The sequence below is a fragment of the Muscardinus avellanarius genome (genome assembly GCF_963383645.1).
Source record: "Muscardinus avellanarius genome assembly, chromosome: 6".
NCBI classification, from domain to species: Eukaryota; Metazoa; Chordata; class Mammalia; order Rodentia; family Gliridae; genus Muscardinus; species Muscardinus avellanarius.
Genome location: NC_137791.1, coordinates 80068756 through 80088113, shown reverse-complemented (window position 1 = coordinate 80088113; position 19358 = coordinate 80068756). Strand labels below are relative to the sequence as shown.

The window sequence follows — 19358 nt, the reverse complement described above, 5'->3', positions numbered from 1 at the left end:
GATAATTTTTTTGGACAAGGGATACTAGGGGTTGAACCCAAGGACATTCTACGTCTGAGCTGTATCCTCAGCCCTTTTATTTACTTTCAGCCCTTTTAAAATTTGAAACAGGGTCTTGCTAAGTTGCTGAGGCTGGACTCAAACCTGCAATTTGCCTGTGTTAGCCTCCCAAGTACTGGGATTATAAGTGTGTGCCACTGTGCTTGTCTTAAAATTCCTTAAAAAGTCACTGGCAATTTTAAGTAGTCAGAGGAAGGAGGGGAAAAGTAAGCATATGTGAAACAATAGACAATTGGGAATCAAGAACAGAAATAAAATTTCTTTTTCAGTATTACCAAGAATGATTCTAATTAAAAAAATAAATTTTGGAGTATAGACCCTTAACAGTCCATACTCACCCCATACACAGTTCCTGAAATTCAGGCTTATAAAAAGCTGATCATATGAAAATTTCTGACATGTACTTCCTCACTATAGATATTACTCAAAATATAAGAACTATATAAACTGCAAACACTTCCTCAGCCCTGAAGGCTATTACTTTTACCTTCCTCAGTGGGCTTCTAAGTTAAACCTCTGGGCCTTTTTTCAGTACAAAACACAGCCTATTTCCCTCCAACTTCACTCTGCCCTGCGGTCTCATGGTAAGCTAATTTTTCAACAAAGTGTTTAATTAAAACATCTTAAGCTTTCTTTCTTTCTTTCTCTTCTGTGTATGGTACTGGGGATTAAACCTAGAGGCTTCTATCTCTGAGGTACATCCCCAGCCTTACTTTAATTTGGAAGAGGGTCTCACTAGGCTGATGAGAGTCTCAGTACTCTCTAAGGCTATCTTAAACCTCAGATCCTCCTATCAGACTCCCCAGTACTGAGATTACAAGCACACTTTACCATGCTTCCTAAAGCTTAACTTTAACAGTGTCATTTTTTCATTTTTCACCCCTACACAGGATTTCTTTTTATAATCTGAAGAGACAAAAACTGCTTCCAATTCCCACTCCCTGAATCACTTATAAATTTTACAGACACAACTTGACTCAAAACATTTTTCAATCACCAAGATCAGAATTTTTTAAAGTGATATGCAAATAAGTATATATTATAAATAAAAACATTAAATCTACAAATACTACATTTTTTGTTTAAATGCAACCCATTATGTACTTCAATTCTTTGAAAACACAGTCTAACACTGCTTAAATCACTGAAGATCAATGTTTTAAATGATGGTATAATTCTAATAAAAAGCCATCATTGCTTGATTTGGAGCTTACCTGTGCATCAATATCAATGGCGGGGTAGATAGGTAGCATGGCTGAAGGAGAGATGATAGGACTTGGAGTTGGAGTCTGAGGCTGGGAAATGGAAGCAGCAATACTGTGGGTAGGAGTGTTTGACATTGCAGATGCTCTTCCACTGACTGCTGTTGAACAAAATAACTGCACTTAATCAGGATGAAACACGGTTAGGTAATTGTTAAGAATTATTTATTAGAAAATATACATTTTAGAATGTGATGTCTACAGGAAGACTACCATAGCACTAAAACTTTTTTTTGAGGGTAGGGGGCTGTATATCAAAATTATAATATTTACTGAGAGTAATTCATTTTCTACAAATAATCCACCTGAAAGACAATTTTTCTTCTTATGAAAACAATCATGAAGCCTTAATTTAAAACAACCCTATAAACAAAAACATTTTTAGGTACTAAAATGCAAGTGGATAGAAAACTGTTCATTATATCATCTTAACTAAAAATGAAATAAAAAGTAACATAATAAAGCAGGGAGAGGAAGAAAATGTTTGTTTTTTGCCAATTTCACACCTTCTATTCTAGAACTAATGAATGTAGTATCACAGGTTGGGGAAGAAGATCCTTGGTAGCCAATAACTTTTTTTTTTTTTTTTGATGGCTCTGTGGATGGAACCTAGGGGGATTCTACCTCCAAGCTATAAGCCCAGTGCTACTCTATTCTTTATTTTGAAACAAGGTCTCACTGAGTTGCAAAGGGCCTAAGTAGCTGAGGCTGTCACAAACTGTGATCCTCTTGTCTTACCCTCCCAAATGCTGGGGCATGTACCACCATGTCCGGCTAAAATAACTCTGTTTATACTAACTATAGTTGGGTGTGGTAATACTCTACAAAAGCAGCCCTCAGCTTCATATTTTTCAAATATAAAAATTGATTTTCACATAGGAATATATTTTCTTACATAAAGAATTGTTCTGAGGGTGGTAGTGAAATGCCCGACCATCAATCCAGCAGTCATACTAATTTATGAGGATAAAATTTAAAAATTAGGGTAGAGATAAATGTATGCACACAAATCATCCTTCAAATATGGGCTATTGCTACCTGTTCTAAAAAGGATTTTGCTGTGATGGAGAATGCCAAAGATGGCAGAGGATACACTGAAGATTCAGCAAAGGGTACTTTATTTCTTTAGTCAATGACTCAATTCTAGGGTTACTATGTGAACATCATTCCTTCTCACCCCTCTATTATTAATTCTGTAATTACAGTATGGGCATTAATTTTTGAATGGTTACCAAGAGTGTGGGTATGTGTTACCAAAGTGGTTAACAACTACATCAGACAGAAAATAATCATGATTCACAACTGGATCTAAAACCAGGCAAAAGAGGTTATGATTCTGTCAAGAATAAAACTGAAATTGATATTATAACAATTATCAACAGAATTGTCAATTAAGAAATCTGTTTTACACAAAAGTCCTTAGTTCACAAACATATACTATACATTATAGCAACAGACATTCTATAATTATACATTTTTAAGTCCACTTAAAAGTCAAAGGAAAAGCGAAGGAAAAAAAAACACTCTTTGAATCCTTAGGGATCCACATCAAGAGAAAAGGGCATGTGGTAATATACTAAATTGATCATTTATATGACCTTAATATTGGTATTCATATTATAAATTTTGTATGTTAAGAAAATGATCAGGTAACTTTAATGTACATATTCTAGGTATAAATTCAAAATCATATTAAATCTATAGCTCTTAAAAGAAATTCCATTATCATCTCCTTTGACTGGATTTTCACAGAAGAAAATGCCATATACAAAAAAAAAAAAACCCCAGCTTAAATATGATGAACACCAGTCTGTCCAAATCACTATTATTTCACAATATTAAACGGGTTTAGAAAAAAATTTAAGCTTTGTTGCTGAATGACTAAACCAATAAGTCACATTTCAATTGAAACAATTTCCTTTAAAGAATCTACTAAAATAGCGGGCTTTTTTTCTCTTTTTGTAAAACTGGTTGTTCTTATCACCTCATTTGAAAGTAGATAAAAAAATCGATTCATTTAATTAGTTTTGGGGGTACCTATGAAACTGATTTGCTAAAACTAAACTGCCCATAACTTATCCATTCTTTATAGATAAAAGTAACAAATGTAAATGTAAGTACCCAAAGGCACTCTGGTATATCTTCATATGACAGGTTCAGTTCAAGGGATATTTTTAAAATGGAAAACCCACATGCTCAGAAAAGTTTTAATATCGAGATAGGAAAAGGGCTATTAAGGACCAAAGCATAGACAAGGTGTTATGTAGGTTAAATAGGGAATTAATTTTGCTTTGTCAAGTTGGGAAAACAAGGAAGACTGAGGATTCTAGTCAGTTAAGCACTATGGATAAAGATACCAAAATTTCATGAGACCCATCTAATGAATGAGGACTTGAATAGAGGCTGTGCTGTAAGGACAGAAAGAAGGCTTTAAGCCTAATGGGATCATATTCTACTAGAAACTCAAAGAAAGAAGTGGAAATAAGCATCAGTTAACTGAAAGAACAAACACCACCACAGAATAAGTTTAAAGAATGAGATTGCATGAAAAAATGCATGAGTATGTGAGCATGTTTGTGTGTATGTACAAGCGCATGTATACACATGCCTGTGCACATGCATGGGAATGTGAGAGAAACTAAGGATGAATTATAAGTATATAATTTAATTCTGCTTTTCTTCCTTTTGGTTGTATCTTGTCTCCCTACATAAATAATCATAAAAGATATATTTTTGTAAAATGAAAAGTATTTGTCATTTTTTCCTAAAAAGTTAGGTGCCTTTAAGAAATTTTTATATGGGACCACCCAGAACACAAACAGAACTTTTTTGGGGGTTAGAGGGTAAGTAATCCATCAACAAAAACCTATTTTACAAACCTCTAAGAATTCTCATCAGCATATTAAAAAAAAAAAAACCAGGCAAATCACTGTTGACAATTATGCCCAAGTATATTAGGTAAACTCTGATAGTATATCAAAATTATTTAAAAATTCATTGGTATAGAATATCCACTCTTAATTTAAGTGGATAACATTTAACTTTATTCATCCTTTGATAGTTTGACCTAATAGAACACTATTAGGATCTAAGTTAATAGTATGGACACAGTATCAAATTTTAATTTATGGCTACTATGCTCCAATTTTCATGGAATATTTAAAAATCATTTAATTTTATTACCTACTGTTATAACCAGCTAGTGGTGATTAGCAGTGGTTTCCAAATCTATACAAAAATCTTATAATCACCAACATTAAGCTTTACAGATTTTACCACTAATTATTATTAGTATTTTTATATATTTAGCCCCTTAAGATTAGCAGAGATTTTCATCTCACATATTACTGTTTCCACTTTATTACTGCTGAGGTGATTCTAAAAAAAGGACTATGAAACTTTATACCAATTTATCTAATTTCGTAGTTCTGGATTTTAGTTAATATAAAAATGTTATGCAATTTATTTTCTATTATTCTCTTAAAAGATGAAATATTGCATATAATCTCATTTTAATGTGTTCCGGAAAGTTTTAAAAGTGGAAAACATCAGCAATCTAAGCACAGAGCAATAAATAAAAAAGGGGAAAAAATCAGAAGAAAATTATCAAACTCAACTATTTAACTCTGCACTTTTCCTTCCCAAATATCCTTTTTTAAAGGAAGCAAATTATCTTTCTCAGCATAGCATTCTCATAGCTTATTACCCTATCAAATCTCATTCTGTTTGCCACAGAAATCACAATGGGAAGACCTATTTTGTACCAATAAGAACCAAAGCAAGAAACACTAAAACAACCTTCTAAAGTACTACTTTCTTGCCAAGGAAACTAATTATAATGGAATAAAATTTCTCTGCAACAAATTTAAAAATATACAATTTTGTGATACTGTCAGGGGATCACATCTTCCCATAATACAGTTAGAAACTAAACATAACATTCACAAGGAATAAAATCACTGACATACAATATAATCAAACCTTATTAATGTTGCAAAGGTGCTTAACTTTGTTTTGCTTTTTTTCTTTTAAATATCCATCAGGTTTGAAGTCTGGTACATTAAAATATAAAGTATATTTGTTCACAAATAAGCTTCCTGATATGTCCTACTAGTTTGAGACTTCAACTTCTATCAATTTTCCATTTTATTTGTGATAATACAGAAGCAAAAAGACCAAAATTCAATCTCGGTATTTTGAACTTAAAAGGGGGGTGGGAGGAGAAAAAAATCAAATATCAACCCCACTACTGAAAAATCTAAATTCTCAGGCTACTCAGCTAAGCCAGAAAGCTTCAGTCATTTGTATTGAATGTACTAATCTTTAATTTGCCCTGTATCCATCTGAAAACTTCTGAGATTGAACTAGTAAACTAGTATTTCTAAAGATATACATGGGTCAAGAGTCCAAAAATAGTTTTCAAGTTGGTAAATGGTAAAAAATTCTGGCACACTCTTACTCGCCTAAAGCAAATCATATTTGATACCTGCTCATAACAATATAAACCCACCTGCCATGATGTCATCCAGCGTGTCATTGAGGGTCTGAGCAGGGCTGGCTACCATTAACCCTTGTTGTGTTTCTGTCAGAATTCCTTGCCCCAGCCCTGCCAACTGTGCTTGGCCCAGTACTGGCTGTCCAACTATCACTCCTTGCAGTTCAGTAAGATTTGCGATGGACCCTGGAGGCAGGGGACCTGCCGCCAGAGGCAAAGCTTGCGGCATCGCCAGAGGTTGGATTGGAGCAAAACCCATCTGAGCAGCAGTCTGCTGGGGTTCATCTTTAAGCAAAACAGGATCCACTTGCTGCAACCGTGCATAGTCTCCCTCCGAAAGCTGTTCTCCAACCCCAACTGGAGTTAGTAGTCCCAGGTGTTGGCAAGACTGTTGCTGTTGCTGCTGAAGTTGGATTCTTTGAGCTTTAACCTCTAGATACTGCTTTTTAAGCTGCTGCTGAGTTTTGAGCTGTAACTCTCGTTCTACTTTCTGTAGTTCCTCCAAAATCTTTTGTTTCTTCTGAATTTGTTCCTCTCTTGTTTTGTTCAGCTCCTCAATCTTCTCCTTGGTAAGTTGGTCAGCATGAGCCAGTTCCAAGGACTGCAGCTGTGCATTCTTTTCTATGGCTTCTTTTATCCTCTGTTCCAGTTCTGTTAACTTTCCCTGAGCCTCTTCTACAATGCTCTCTGGAGACTGATTGGTGATGTAACCCTGTACATCCTGGCTGTTTGCTGGCAAATGGCTGCTGGACTTTTGTTTAGAAGCAGCTGTGTGAAAAAGAAACCCCCTCAGAAGTGCACATGAATGGCATCCTCATTACAGAGTTACTGTTGGGAGGTTTAGTGCCAACAGTTATGCACCACGTTATTATATCAGAAGGTGAAAATGTATGTTTAAGGAGTTAAAAGCAAATCCACCTTCTTTATCATAAATATAAAATGTATGTATTTTATGTGCAAAGAGTACTTGTTGAAAATTAATTTTAAATTTAAAAACATCACAAGGTTAAAATTAGACAATAGAGGGATGCAAGTTTGTGGTATCTAAGTGGTACAAATAAAGTAAAACCTAAGGATATGTGTAGACATTTCATATCGTCATGTAAAAACTGATCATAAGAACAGAAAAATAATGCTAAATTATTAAGGTGCAGAGAAAACTTACATCTCTAAGTCAAGTTTTTTTCACATTTAATACTCTGTGCCTTTTAAACACACACACACATACATACAAAGAGTGTCCAAACCACTGAGAACAAGAAATTAAAATCCAACTAAAATATTTTTCCTTGTTGGGGCCTATTATCTTCAAGAGTGATAAAGGCAAGACACAAATTCACATATTCACACAGCTACCTGGCTAGTAGAGAACTGGGATTCAGTTTCCCTGGAAGAAAAGATGCTGGACTACGTCATCCACTGTATCTTCTGACAGCCAGGTGAATAGACTGATCTGGCTACAGGTTTAGCAACCAATTGAAAAAGGTGCAAAGGCTCTAGGTTGGTAGTAGTGATTGAAAAGAGCTGGTGAAAATACTTAGCATTGTTGATGAAAAAGAATATTGGTAGCCAAAACCAAAAAAGGAAAACTGTACTGGTTCTTCATATAAAACTTTTAAAAAGAAAAACTGATGGGTGTGACATCACTTTGGGGACATAACTTAAGAACATGCATGATTACTTAAGAACATCCACAAGTCAAATATGGACCTCAGAATTCTAGAGAAATAAGTATATCTGAAGTAACTCTGAATTATAGGTTGAGAAAAGGTATTCCAGTTATAAAAATCTAAATTAAACCGTTACTTTAAATTTTAATATTCGATCCAACTTGTTAAATCTTTATGTCTTATATCCCTACAAATATTTTAAATAATTTATAAAAGTTTCACCCAACTATACCCAGCTTAACATTTTACACGAATTAAAAATTACTAGTTATTAGAGAAAATCATGGATAGTTAGAATTCCACTAAAAATAAGTATTTGAATTTCTCTTCCTAATACTTCTAATTGTAGCACAGATTAGTGCTATTAACTATCTACTCTCTCAGTAACATGATTTCTTCAATAATAAAAAATCCTTATTCCAACTTAGTAAAAATACCTTTTTATGAAAAAAAATTTAAATGGCTAGTATTTTGGAAATCTTACTGTCAAATAGACAACATGTAAGAATAGTCTTTAGAAGTATAACTGACCTTTATTCCTGATGGGAAGAGTAGTGGCAACATTGGCAGGTGGTTTGTCAGGCTCCTGAGGTGGGACGACCATGGGCAGTGCTTGAACCGGTACACGAGGTGCCTAAGGACAAGGGACACTAAATTGATTATTTCTCCTTTTCTTATAAAATTCATTATATAACATGCTAACAGAATAAGTCAGAGAGACTTAATTAAAAAAATTTAACATGCCATTTCAGACAATGGCATATTTACTTAAAATATGTCGAAATCTAATTATTTTCTTTGACATTTTTTGCTGCGTGGGAGGCGTATTGGGGATTGACTCCTATTCTACCCTCAAGCTACAAACACTGTCCCTTTGACATTTTACTAAAAGGCTTTTGAGCTCAAAGTGTTATTCTGGCACTCAAAAAAATGTGAAGTATATCAATCTAAAATCTGAGCATTATACCAAGATATTCATTAACCATAAAATATATATAAAGAGAATTATGTATTCTAACAAAAATAACCAATCTAGTTTAAAGTAAAACTATAAGGAAAAGAAGATAAAGAAGAAATAACATAAAATGTTTTAGTTTTGAATCTTACCCTGTTTAAATCATGGGATGGAGGCGTTAACTGAGTGACATCTGGTGGAGGGGCTGAAAGTAAATTATTAGGATAGTCCAAAAGATAGCAAACAACACTTGTATGGCCACCTTTTGCTGCTTCTATCAACATAGTTGAGCCATCCTAAAAGAATAAATAGAGCAGGAGGAGGGGAAAAAAAGAAGTTAGTCCCAGATACATTAGAAGAGATTTGGTAAAGAACACTTACCTCTAATAAGACAGAAGAAAACTAATACTTAAAATGCCATTATAAATACAATTTACACATGATATTCTGTGATTTCAAGAATGAAGAATTAATTCACAATACTGCCTGAACTATTTGAGTTACATACTTTTAAACGATGGGTAGGGTCTGCCCCATGAGCCAGAAGTAGTTCCACCACTGCCAGATGACCCCCTGCACAAGCCAGCGATAGTACAGTATGGTCATTATTAGCTGTGGTTCTATTCACATTCGCTCCTAAAACAGATAAGACACGAAAAAGCACATTAGTAGAGTTTTTCTTTTTCTTAAAATATGGCAAATTTAAAAGTCATAAAGAATAGAGAAAATAGTATAATGAAGCCCCACATACCCATTACCCAGCTTCAAGGGTTATAAACACATGGCCAATCTTGTGTCATATAAACCCATATCAATTCTCCTCTCCCATCTTGAATTATTCTAAAGCAAATCCCAGACAAATATGATATAATTTCATAAATATTTGAGTATGTACCAATAAGCGATAATTAAAATATCTATTATATCAAATGGAATCACTGTATTAAAAATTGAATTTACATTTTAAGTTCTTCAGCAGAAAAGATGACTGTACACCAAATTAAACTACATTGCCCTCTATAGGCTAAATATGTCAAGAACTAACAAAGAATAGAAAGTAGGAGTTATTTTTTTATTATTAGAAAATACCTGAGAATGAAAAAGGTATACTTCCCCCAAAAATATAAATCTACCTATACAGCTGGATTACTGTTCTAGATAATGTGGTATATGGAAATAAAATAGAAGAAACTAGAATCAAATTAATTCAACTCAACCAAAGAGAAGGAATAGTATTTAAGTCCATAATTCTAATGTTGAAAAATAAATATACATAAAAAATGTGAGCTCAAAACACATTTAAAATAATTGACCAGTAATTTATGTAATTTTTTTTACCTATAAACAATTAAGATTTGTGAATTCTTTTAATATTTTGATAAGAAAAAATGGTATATATTGCCTTTTTAGATTTTATATGGCCATATAGTCCTTTTGTTTTAAATGTGGATTCAAAAGTAAGATCTTTAATTACCTAAGCATAAGAAAAACTATTTTAACTAGTGCATATATTAGTAAACACCTAAGAAATAATGTAAAGGAAGCAATAATAAACTAGTTTGGTCAACAGACCTTTGGTATCCAAACTAGAATTACTGACCATGAATTAAAGTCCATATGCATTCTACAACACTTAAACTTTGAACAATTTTCTGCGCTATATTTATTGCCATCTCCCTAAAGTTTGTAAAGAAGAAAACCTGTACCCAAGAAAATAATAACTAAGACAGTGATTTGTCACAAGTTGTCAGTGGCAGAAACAAAAAAATCTATGTTTCAAGATAATTATGTGAACAGAAAACACTTCAGTTTTCTACACCTTCAAAGTTTTACAGAGCGATGTTTCCTTAAATTTGCAACAGGGGTGCTACTTGGCATGACAATTCTTTATAGACTGAACAATTCTGTGTATTGCACGATACTGATTAATTATCCACTCATGAAATGTAAACAGCATCCCTCCTACATATTATACTTCAAAAAAGCTCTGTGGCTCTCAATCTCTAAACACCTCAGGGTACAGGCAGACATCTTTGGGGAAAACAAGCGCTTTATATAAACTTACCTTTACTAATTAAGAACTGAACAGTACAAACGTGACCAGCTCTTGCAGCTTTCATTAAAGGAGTTCTTCCACCCTCAGATTCATGCTCCTGCATTAAAAAAAAAATACAGATTTAATTGACATTAGTCACGAGTGAACAATTATTCTTTTTCATGACAAATCAGAAAGAAAAAAAATGAGCCAACTTCTGTATGTAAATATATTAAATATCATGCTTTGAGACAAATTAAGCAACATTTTTAAATTTAAAAAAACCTAAAAAAAGGTCCCATGCCTTATGTAAAATAATTTAAGAATTGGAGTAGTGTGGTGTGGTGTCGTGTGCTTGTAATCTCAGCTATGTGGGAGGCAAAAGCAAAACTGAGAGATCAATATAGTGAGAACCTGTCTTAAAAAAGAACTACAATGAAAGTCATTAGATGGTGACACCCTTATCAAAATCCATCTGGTAATTTCTCTTCCTCTCTCTATAAAAAGGACTGTAGAACTTGAACAGTGTGTAGCATTCTAGCACAGCCCTATGCAAATACCCAGATGAGCAACATTATCATGCACTTCAACTGATATTCCTTTCATTACTTTGTATACTATGTCTCCAGGAAGTTCTATAATTAAATCATTTCTTTCTCTTTATAGACTTATTATCTCTCCTTCCTTCCTTTCTTTCTTTTTCTTTCTTTCTTCATTTCTTTCTTCCCCTCTCCCTCCCTCTCCCTTCCTCTCCCTCTCCCTCTCTCTCTCTATATGTGTCACTGGGGATTTAACCCAGGGAATTCTACCTCTTAGCTACGCCCTAAGCCCTATTCTTCATTTATTTTTAAACAGGCTCTCACTAAATTGCAGAGGGCCTCAAGAAGTAGCTGAGGCTGGCCTCAAACCTGTAATCCTCCTGTCTCAGCCTCCCAAGTACTAAGATTACAAGTGTACACCGCCACACCCAGCTTTATTTTATTTGCTTTACAGAAAAGTAAAAGGGTTAGTAGTAGCTGGGCGTCATGGCGCTCCTCTGTAATCCCAGTACTTGGGAGGCTGAGATAGAAGGATCACTGGTTCATGGCCAGTCTCAGCTATTTAGTGAGATCATGTTTCAAAATAAAGAATAAAAAATAAGGCTAGGGGTGTACCTCAGAGGAAGAATGCCCCTGGGTTCAATCCCTAGTATTGCAAAATAAAAAAAGAATAAATTTTAAAAAAGAAATAGGAAAAAAGGGTTTGTGGTAATTTACTTCTAAAACCATCAAGTATAAGATGTTACTAGAGCTTTCAGGAGAATCCATTAAAAGACTAATATATTGTGATTGCTGAGCAACTGAGAAGCCTACAGGTGTGGTCCAAAATTCCTTCAATGCCAGTATTTGATAGGCTGAGACAGACAGAAGGATCACAGGTCAGCCCTAGCAACTTAGCAAGTACCTCAGAAACTTGGTAATACCATGTCTAAAAATAAAAATAAAATAGGGCTGGGAGTGTAGCTCAGAAATAAACCACCACTAGAGTTCAATCCCCAGAAACATGTGTCTGTGTGTGTACATACATACATACACACTATATATATATAAACAAAAACCCCCCGTAAATGATGAAACATTGTTGGCTTTTCTCTTAAACCATTTTTTAGTTTGTTTTTACTGTTATTAACAAAGCAATTCTGTATATATTACAGCCATTACGGTAAACTCAGAAAATATCATTTCAAATTAAAAATGTTCAAACTCTAGCATGGGAGACATATATACAAAACTAACTACCTGTATAATAAGTGCATCAAGGGTTATACCAAACATGTATAATTAAAAAAGGTACAAGAATAATCTAATTCAGTCCTCCCTTCACACAAATGAGAAAAGAGAAATTCATTAAGTTTTTAAAAGTATTTGTTGAATAAATAAATATATATATGCTTGTACATGAATTTGTCACACATTATGAGCTCTTATAGAAAAACATATTTGTTTTAATCTCATAAACTCAACTCCATGGAAATGTGCTTACATTTTAACCAAAACCTTTTTGTTATCTTACTTCTACTCCCCCATAGACTAAACTGAAAGAGTACCTACTTTCCCCATATTTAAGTGCTTTATGCTATCCTACTTCTCAGGTTATATTCACACTAGTTTTGTTCAGTTAGAATATCTCTTTTTCCACAACATTACCACACCTATCCTTCTAAATATTAGAAATGTAGTATTCCTTTATCTATGGCAGATAAGATAGAGTGGATTGGACAGTTCTACTAACCAAGAAAATAAGAGACTTAACAGTATAAAAAATTGATTATATGAGACAAAGGATAGCAAAAATGTAAAACTGGAAGATTTTTAAAAAATTCTCCATAGTTTTGAATTAACCTCGTGTGTTATCTTTAAATAATAAGCTTTAAAAGAGTGACTTAGCTTACCAGATCTGCTCCTGCCTGAAGTAAGACATCTGCTACATCAGTATGACCATTTTCACAGGCGTATGTTAGTGCTGTATCTCCTGTTGCTGTTGTTGCATGTACATTAGCTCCTGAAGCAGTGTTAACAAAACATACTTATTAGGGAATTTAAGATAGAAATGAACAAAAATTTTCTCCTAGATAACCCCTAACTTCTCAAATTAAGTAAATTAACATCCATTTCTAAAAAATGTTGGTAACATCTTTAAGAGCAAAAATTAAGGTAATCCCAGCTGCTCAGGAGGATTGCAGGTTTGAGGCCAACCTGAGTGATTTAGTGAAATTCTGTCTCAAAACAAGAAAACAAAACAAAACAAAAAAATTGGTTGGAATTTAATATAAGTAGATTTGTTTGACTTAGTATGCACAGGGTCCTAGGTTCAATCCCCAGTATTGTTAGATATGGGGGAGGGGATTACACATAAAACTGCTTGAAATTAAAGCTGTAGATACTTTTTCTGACAGGTAAATTACTCAGAACACATAATTTTGTAATTTACAAGTATATCACACATTTTTCCCAACACATCTTCAGTGTATCATTACACCATAAAAATGTTTGCTTTCTTTTTACTTAAATAAAACTTTGCCCAAACACAAAAACACCTACCTGCAGCTAGCAAGTATTTAACTAACTCCAAATGACCCTCTTGAGCAGCTTCCATTAAAGGCGTAGAACACCCTAATTCGATATCAGCTCCTGCCTTAATTAGAAAGTCTGCCACTTCCAGAAAACCTCCACAGCAAGCCAGAGTCAAGGCAGTTTCTTGAGTTTCTTCTGTCTGTGCATTGATATTTGCTCCTAAAATAAAGATTCTAATTAAAGAAATTCATTAACTCATTCCAGACATAAGCATAACTTGACTGTTTCCTAACAACTCTATCTCCTAAGTAAACATGTATATTACTATACTCAGTAAGAAAGTACTTCTCCATCATTTCTGAGGAACTTAAAAGTAAAAAACACTACTAAAACCTTATCTACAAATCCGTATTTAATAAACACAGCAAGAATGGTTTTTATTCAGCCAGAAGGCACAAGTCATATGATGAAAGTATTCTGAAATATAACCTGTATCCTCTTCTTATAAGAATTCAAAATTGATGAAGACATTGATGGTAACAGTGGCTAACATTTAGTAAGCACTTATTTGTCAGGCAGGCCATATTCAAAGGACTTTGCAAATCATTTACACTAGCTCCATTTTACAACTAAGGAAATTGAGTTTAATTAACTTACCTAAGGGCACGACAAATTACCATCATCACTACTATCACCATGAACACAGGTAACATTAAACAGGTACTATATGACAGCGCTAAGTTTGTCATAGAAATATATACATACATGTATAAACACATACATATATACACACACATATATTCTCTCTCACTCACTCACTCACTCACTCACTCACTCACTCACTAACCTCACAGTTGAGAAAACTGAGGCACAGAGGGTTGGAAAAATGCCTACTGGAGGCAGTGGTGTTGTAATTCAAACCTAAAGAAATCTGCTCCAAACCAGACTTAAAATTCGAGCATTACTTCTAAATAAAAACAAGTTTTGTTTTCAAATATCATTATTCTTAAACTCATAAAGATTTTAATATACAAGGTAAAATAAACTTTACTACTAGTAAAAAAAAAAATAATTAAATCAGGCTACAGAGATGGAGGTTACTTCTAAGATTATTTTAACAAACTGTTTCACTATTCCCCAAAGAGAAGTATTTTATGTCCTGAGCTCCTTGGCAGCTTCAGATGTGTATTCTTTCATTTTCATTGAGTTAGTCCTATGACAGGAGTTCCATACTGTTTTATGCAACACTACTTCTATTACATACTTACTAATAAGTGTGACCCCAAAGAATTCCCTCAACACAATAATTTGAACCATGTTGAATCTCATATTTCCTAGCCCACAAGCCTAATTCAACTCCACTCTGGTTGTTCTATTCACATAACAGATGACTCTGAAAGCTGTATACTAAATTAGTCTGTCTGAGTTTATTTAACATAGTATGAGAGCTATTATTTACATCAAATGCTTTTATTACAAGTTTGGGTAACAATACCTCATTGCAAATCTACTAAGAAAAAGGTGAAATAGTAAAATTCCATTTTATAAAATTATATTCTTATATTTTCACTTTTATGATTTAGGGCTTTGGCTGATCTAGTTACCTTGTCCTAGAAGTAATGCCACCATTTCTTCATGTCCTTCACGAGCTGCTTCCATCAAAGGTGTATAACCTTCATCATTGACCTCTTCCAGGCTAGCTCCTCTTTCAATAAGTAAAGCTGCAAGTTCCACATGTCCACCACATGCAGCCAAAGTCAGGGGTGACTCAAATGAATCTGCAGGCATGTTCACTTGGGCACCACTGTCAAGAAGTAACCTTGCCACTTCAACATGGCCATCCTAATCACAATGCAATTAAGAAACTAAATCAGCATCATTAAAAAAAATCTTTAAAGTTACCATCATCTTTTTTCTCCTTTCTTGATCTCTTTCCCATAGTGCGCTTCACTACTAGCCATCTTTAAGAATGTCTTTTCCTTCAATGCATTTGCCCCTCCCCCAATGTATCAGAAATTTCTTCTTTGAAACATGTTTTGCCCATTTTGACTCTGTACTTGTCAAATTGACAACTCTTACTGGCTTATTACCCATAGTAATTTAGGGAGCTTTTTTAGCTCTGAGTCTCCTGATTACAAAGTCAACTTCACATTTCTGTTGAAAAAACCTTGATTTTTAGCAAGGCCAAATGTCTTACCTCTACTAGTATCTTCCATTTACTTATACCATTTTCTCCCAGCGCAAGCTAAATAGAATGCATTAAATATTCCACTTTAATTTTTTAATCTATAGTTTTTTCTCTTTAGTGGAGGATAGAAATAATGATTAAATCATCCTTATCATAGGGAATGGCTGGAATTGTTAATAGTATTGATTTGTTTTTCACATTAAACTTCATTTAATCCACAAAACCATCCCAGAGAAAAATATTATCTTCTTTTATAGATGAGGAACTCTTAAAACTTTGAAAAAATATTTTACTTGTTCTCAACACTGGGGTGACAATAAGGATAACTATACAATAAAATATTAATAGCTACCTAATATTTAAAAATTCAATAAATAAAACAACATCATTTTAACAATCATCCTTGGGTAGGCAGTTAAGACAAGACACTTCAAATTCACTTTGTGTCTTTACCTTTGGTATGTCATTCTCTTAAATCTATGATCTGTACTGTCTTCTTATTGTCATAAACCCATTCCCAAGTATGAAAACTAAAACCAATTCTTAAAAAAAGAATACATGGCTTAGAGAAGATCAAGACAAGGGGAAATTATGTAAAATAATTATAATACTCTGCTTTTAAAGAGTTTTTTTTAATTAGTTTGAGGTACATAATATACCTAGTATTATCACTTATCAAGCTTTAAAAAAACCACTTTTGTGCCAACCAGAAAGCCAGTATAAAATTATTTGAGGCAAAGAAAATGCAAGTGATACAATGAAGCCTCAAAAAGTGATAAACAGATGTTAAAAGCTCTGAAAACTACTACTAATTCAGATAGCTGAAATTATATTCCACAATAAAAAAAAAATGATTTTTGCACCCAAGGAAAAGGAGCTTACTGTCCACTAACTCTGTCTTTCCGAATCTAGTACATAAATATATTTCAAGTGTATATTTTAACCAGTTTTACCATGCAAGCTTCCATTAGAGCAGTGTGCATTTCATCTGTTTTATGCTCTTGATCTGCGCCTGCTTCCAAAAGAAACCGCACCATCTCTAGGTGTCCTAAAGGAAAAATGTGTAGGGTTACTTATATTTCCTGTAAAAATATTTTAGTTGGGTGTAGTGGTGCGTGCCTCTATTTCTAATACTCGAGAGGTTGAGACAGGAGGATCACAAGTTCCCAGTCAGCCTCAGCAACGTAATGAGGCCCTCTATAAATAAAACAGGATGCAGGTATAGCCCAGAGGTAGAATGCCTCTGGCGTCAATCCCCAGTTCCACTAAATAAATAAATATGATATTTCGATATATTTAATTCATTCTACTAATTTCTTTCTTTTTTTTTTTTTTGGTGGTACTGGGGTTCCTGGAAGCCCTTCTACCTCCGGGCTACACTCCCAGACCTATTTTTACATTTTTATTTGGAAACAGGGTCTCCTAAGCCAGCGCACAAGTCTGGCTTCGAACCTACGCGATCCTCCTGTCTCTGCCTCCCAAGCGCGGGGATTACAAGCGTGCGCCACCACGCCCGGCCCATTCTACTAAATTTCTAAGAGTGCTAATGCCATCTATAAGCCACTCTCAACTTCCTAACAAAAATTATGATCATGCTATTCTACTGCTTATCCTCTTGTCCTAGAAACTGTTGTTACCAGAATCCCTGCTGCAGGTGAATAAAGTTGCTGTTTTTCAACATCCAGAATATACTCTGTATAACTTTGAGTGGGTGTGAGAGAGGAAGGGCTTACCAGGGGTTGAACCCAAGGGCATTTTATCTCTGAGCTACACTCTCCAGTCTTTTAAAATGTTTTGTTCTGAGGGGGAAAAAAAAAGTCTCACTAGGTTGCTAAGAGTCTCACTACACTGCTGAGGTTGGCCTCACACCTGTGATCCTCCTGTCTCAGTCTCCTAAACACTGGGATTACAGGTGTGTGCAACCACACCCATTTGCACTATGGAATAAATTATCTTCTATGACTGTGATAGTAATCATTCAAACTATTTCTATGAGAATATGTTTTAAATTTTAGTAAGTCACAAATGTTTTAATAATAATCTTATAAATTGGGGCCTGCCTATATATTCTTGAAAACAAGTCCACTTAATTTACATTTATTCAGATATAAACACACACACACGCATAGAATTTCAAATAAACCATACAATACAGATACCTCGAATGGTTAAAAAGCAGAATGCTGATGATATTCTAAAAGAAACTCAAATACTATGCAAGGAATGATAGAAAATGACATCACTCCTTTATTTGAAAAGAACGATAGTGATTTTATAATCAACTGGAAAGAGGGAAGAATAAATAGAGTGGAATAAAGGTAAACAGTTAAAACAAGACTTACCTCTGCAAGTGTAGTATCTGCCACATCTTTACTTCTGACTACCTATACCTCCCTTTCCGGAAAGTCTGTTATTCTCCCCCCACCCCCCACAAAGATTCTGGGTGTCAGCCTGAGTTTGATCCCTTCCCTGTCTCCTTATCAATCTGTATCCTAAAACACATCACCAAAAATGAGGAAGGAAAGGGCCTCATGGATTCCTGGAAGCTGGAAAGATGTTCACCACCGCACCAGCTCAGTTCTTTATCCAGCTTCTAATTAAAGCATGCAAGCCCCACCTTGAGCTGTTACTCTTGGAAAGCAGAGTGGGGCTACAAAGGTAGGATAGAGTCAAGAGGAGTTACACGTAGCCCTATCTCAGGGCTCTCTGGCCAGCTGGGACTCAGTAGTGAAATGCACCCAGTTCTGAGTTGAAAAGTGTTTGTGAAAAGGGGAGAGATCCACCCAATCAGCCTGCCCCAAGCCTTATCTCCTCTCCTCCCTAACAAAGACCAGGCTTTTCCTAATTACCAACAAGGCTGGGCAAGTAAGGATATCAGCTGTGTTCCCCAGCCAACAATGTGTTAATATCAGATAATCAAAAGTTTATTAAGTAAATAAAGCTACTTTTCAAATGTAACTTAAATTTGAGTCATTTATGTATCTAAGCATTGTTTTCTTAGGTTTTAAGAGAAATTATTCCAATAGACACTTAAACTTACCCACTCTTAAATAGAATAAAACAGAACAACATCAGGGACAAGATTAGACTGAGCAATTCAAAGACTAGGGTACAAAATTTAAGAAGGCACTCATAGGAGTACGAATGGAGGGTCAGTCTTTGAGAGTGAGCACCTCCCTAAATTCTGTATCTGGTCTTCCCACAGCTTTTTCTTGTTACATCAAGGACAAGAATGTACCAGTTAACTGAGGACAGAAATATGGTTCAGCTGCAGTATGTAACAATGAAATGAATGTATACCAGTCTCCCAAATTTATTTGGCTTCTCTCCCCCTTTTAATTTTTTTTTTTATTACTCAGTCCCATTCTTTTGTGGAAATCTACTCTGTTTAAGCAAACAAAAAGCTGCAGGGGCAAATTGCATTCTTTTATGAACATATATTTTCAGTGCCCCAAGGGGGGGCAGTATTGCCCACTTTAGGAACAATTGATACAGACACAAAATTGTATGCCTCCTTTATTTTTTTAACGATCTATAAAATTAAAAAAACAAAAGAAAAAAACCCTTAAAGCAACTTATTGATCACACAATGTGGCATCTGAAAATTACTCTTTTAAAAATACAGAAATATAGCTGGGTG

At 34.4% G+C, this 19358-nt stretch overlaps 1 protein-coding gene across 5 annotated transcripts in view; it reads right to left on the bottom strand.

Annotated features, from left to right (window-relative positions):
* ANKRD17 (ankyrin repeat domain 17) overlaps positions 1–19358 on the bottom strand; it is a gene marked incomplete at both ends in the record, with an annotated part of 168896 nt that overhangs the window by 65805 nt on the left and 83733 nt on the right. For 2 of the 5 annotated variants that reach the window (XM_080698023.1, XM_080698025.1), the window contains 10 exons: positions 1275–1423; positions 5833–6585; positions 8019–8121; positions 8595–8738; positions 8951–9078; positions 10508–10595; positions 12909–13018; positions 13558–13749; positions 15135–15372; positions 16672–16766. In XM_080698023.1, the coding sequence (XP_080554149.1) occupies positions 1275–1423; positions 5833–6585; positions 8019–8121; positions 8595–8738; positions 8951–9078; positions 10508–10595; positions 12909–13018; positions 13558–13749; positions 15135–15372; positions 16672–16766 (2000 nt within the window). The remainder of the gene's footprint in view (positions 1–1274; positions 1424–5832; positions 6586–8018; positions 8122–8594; positions 8739–8950; positions 9079–10507; positions 10596–12908; positions 13019–13557; positions 13750–15134; positions 15373–16671; positions 16767–19358) is intronic. The other 3 variants (XM_080698026.1, XM_080698027.1, XM_080698024.1) reach the window with 2 other exon arrangements.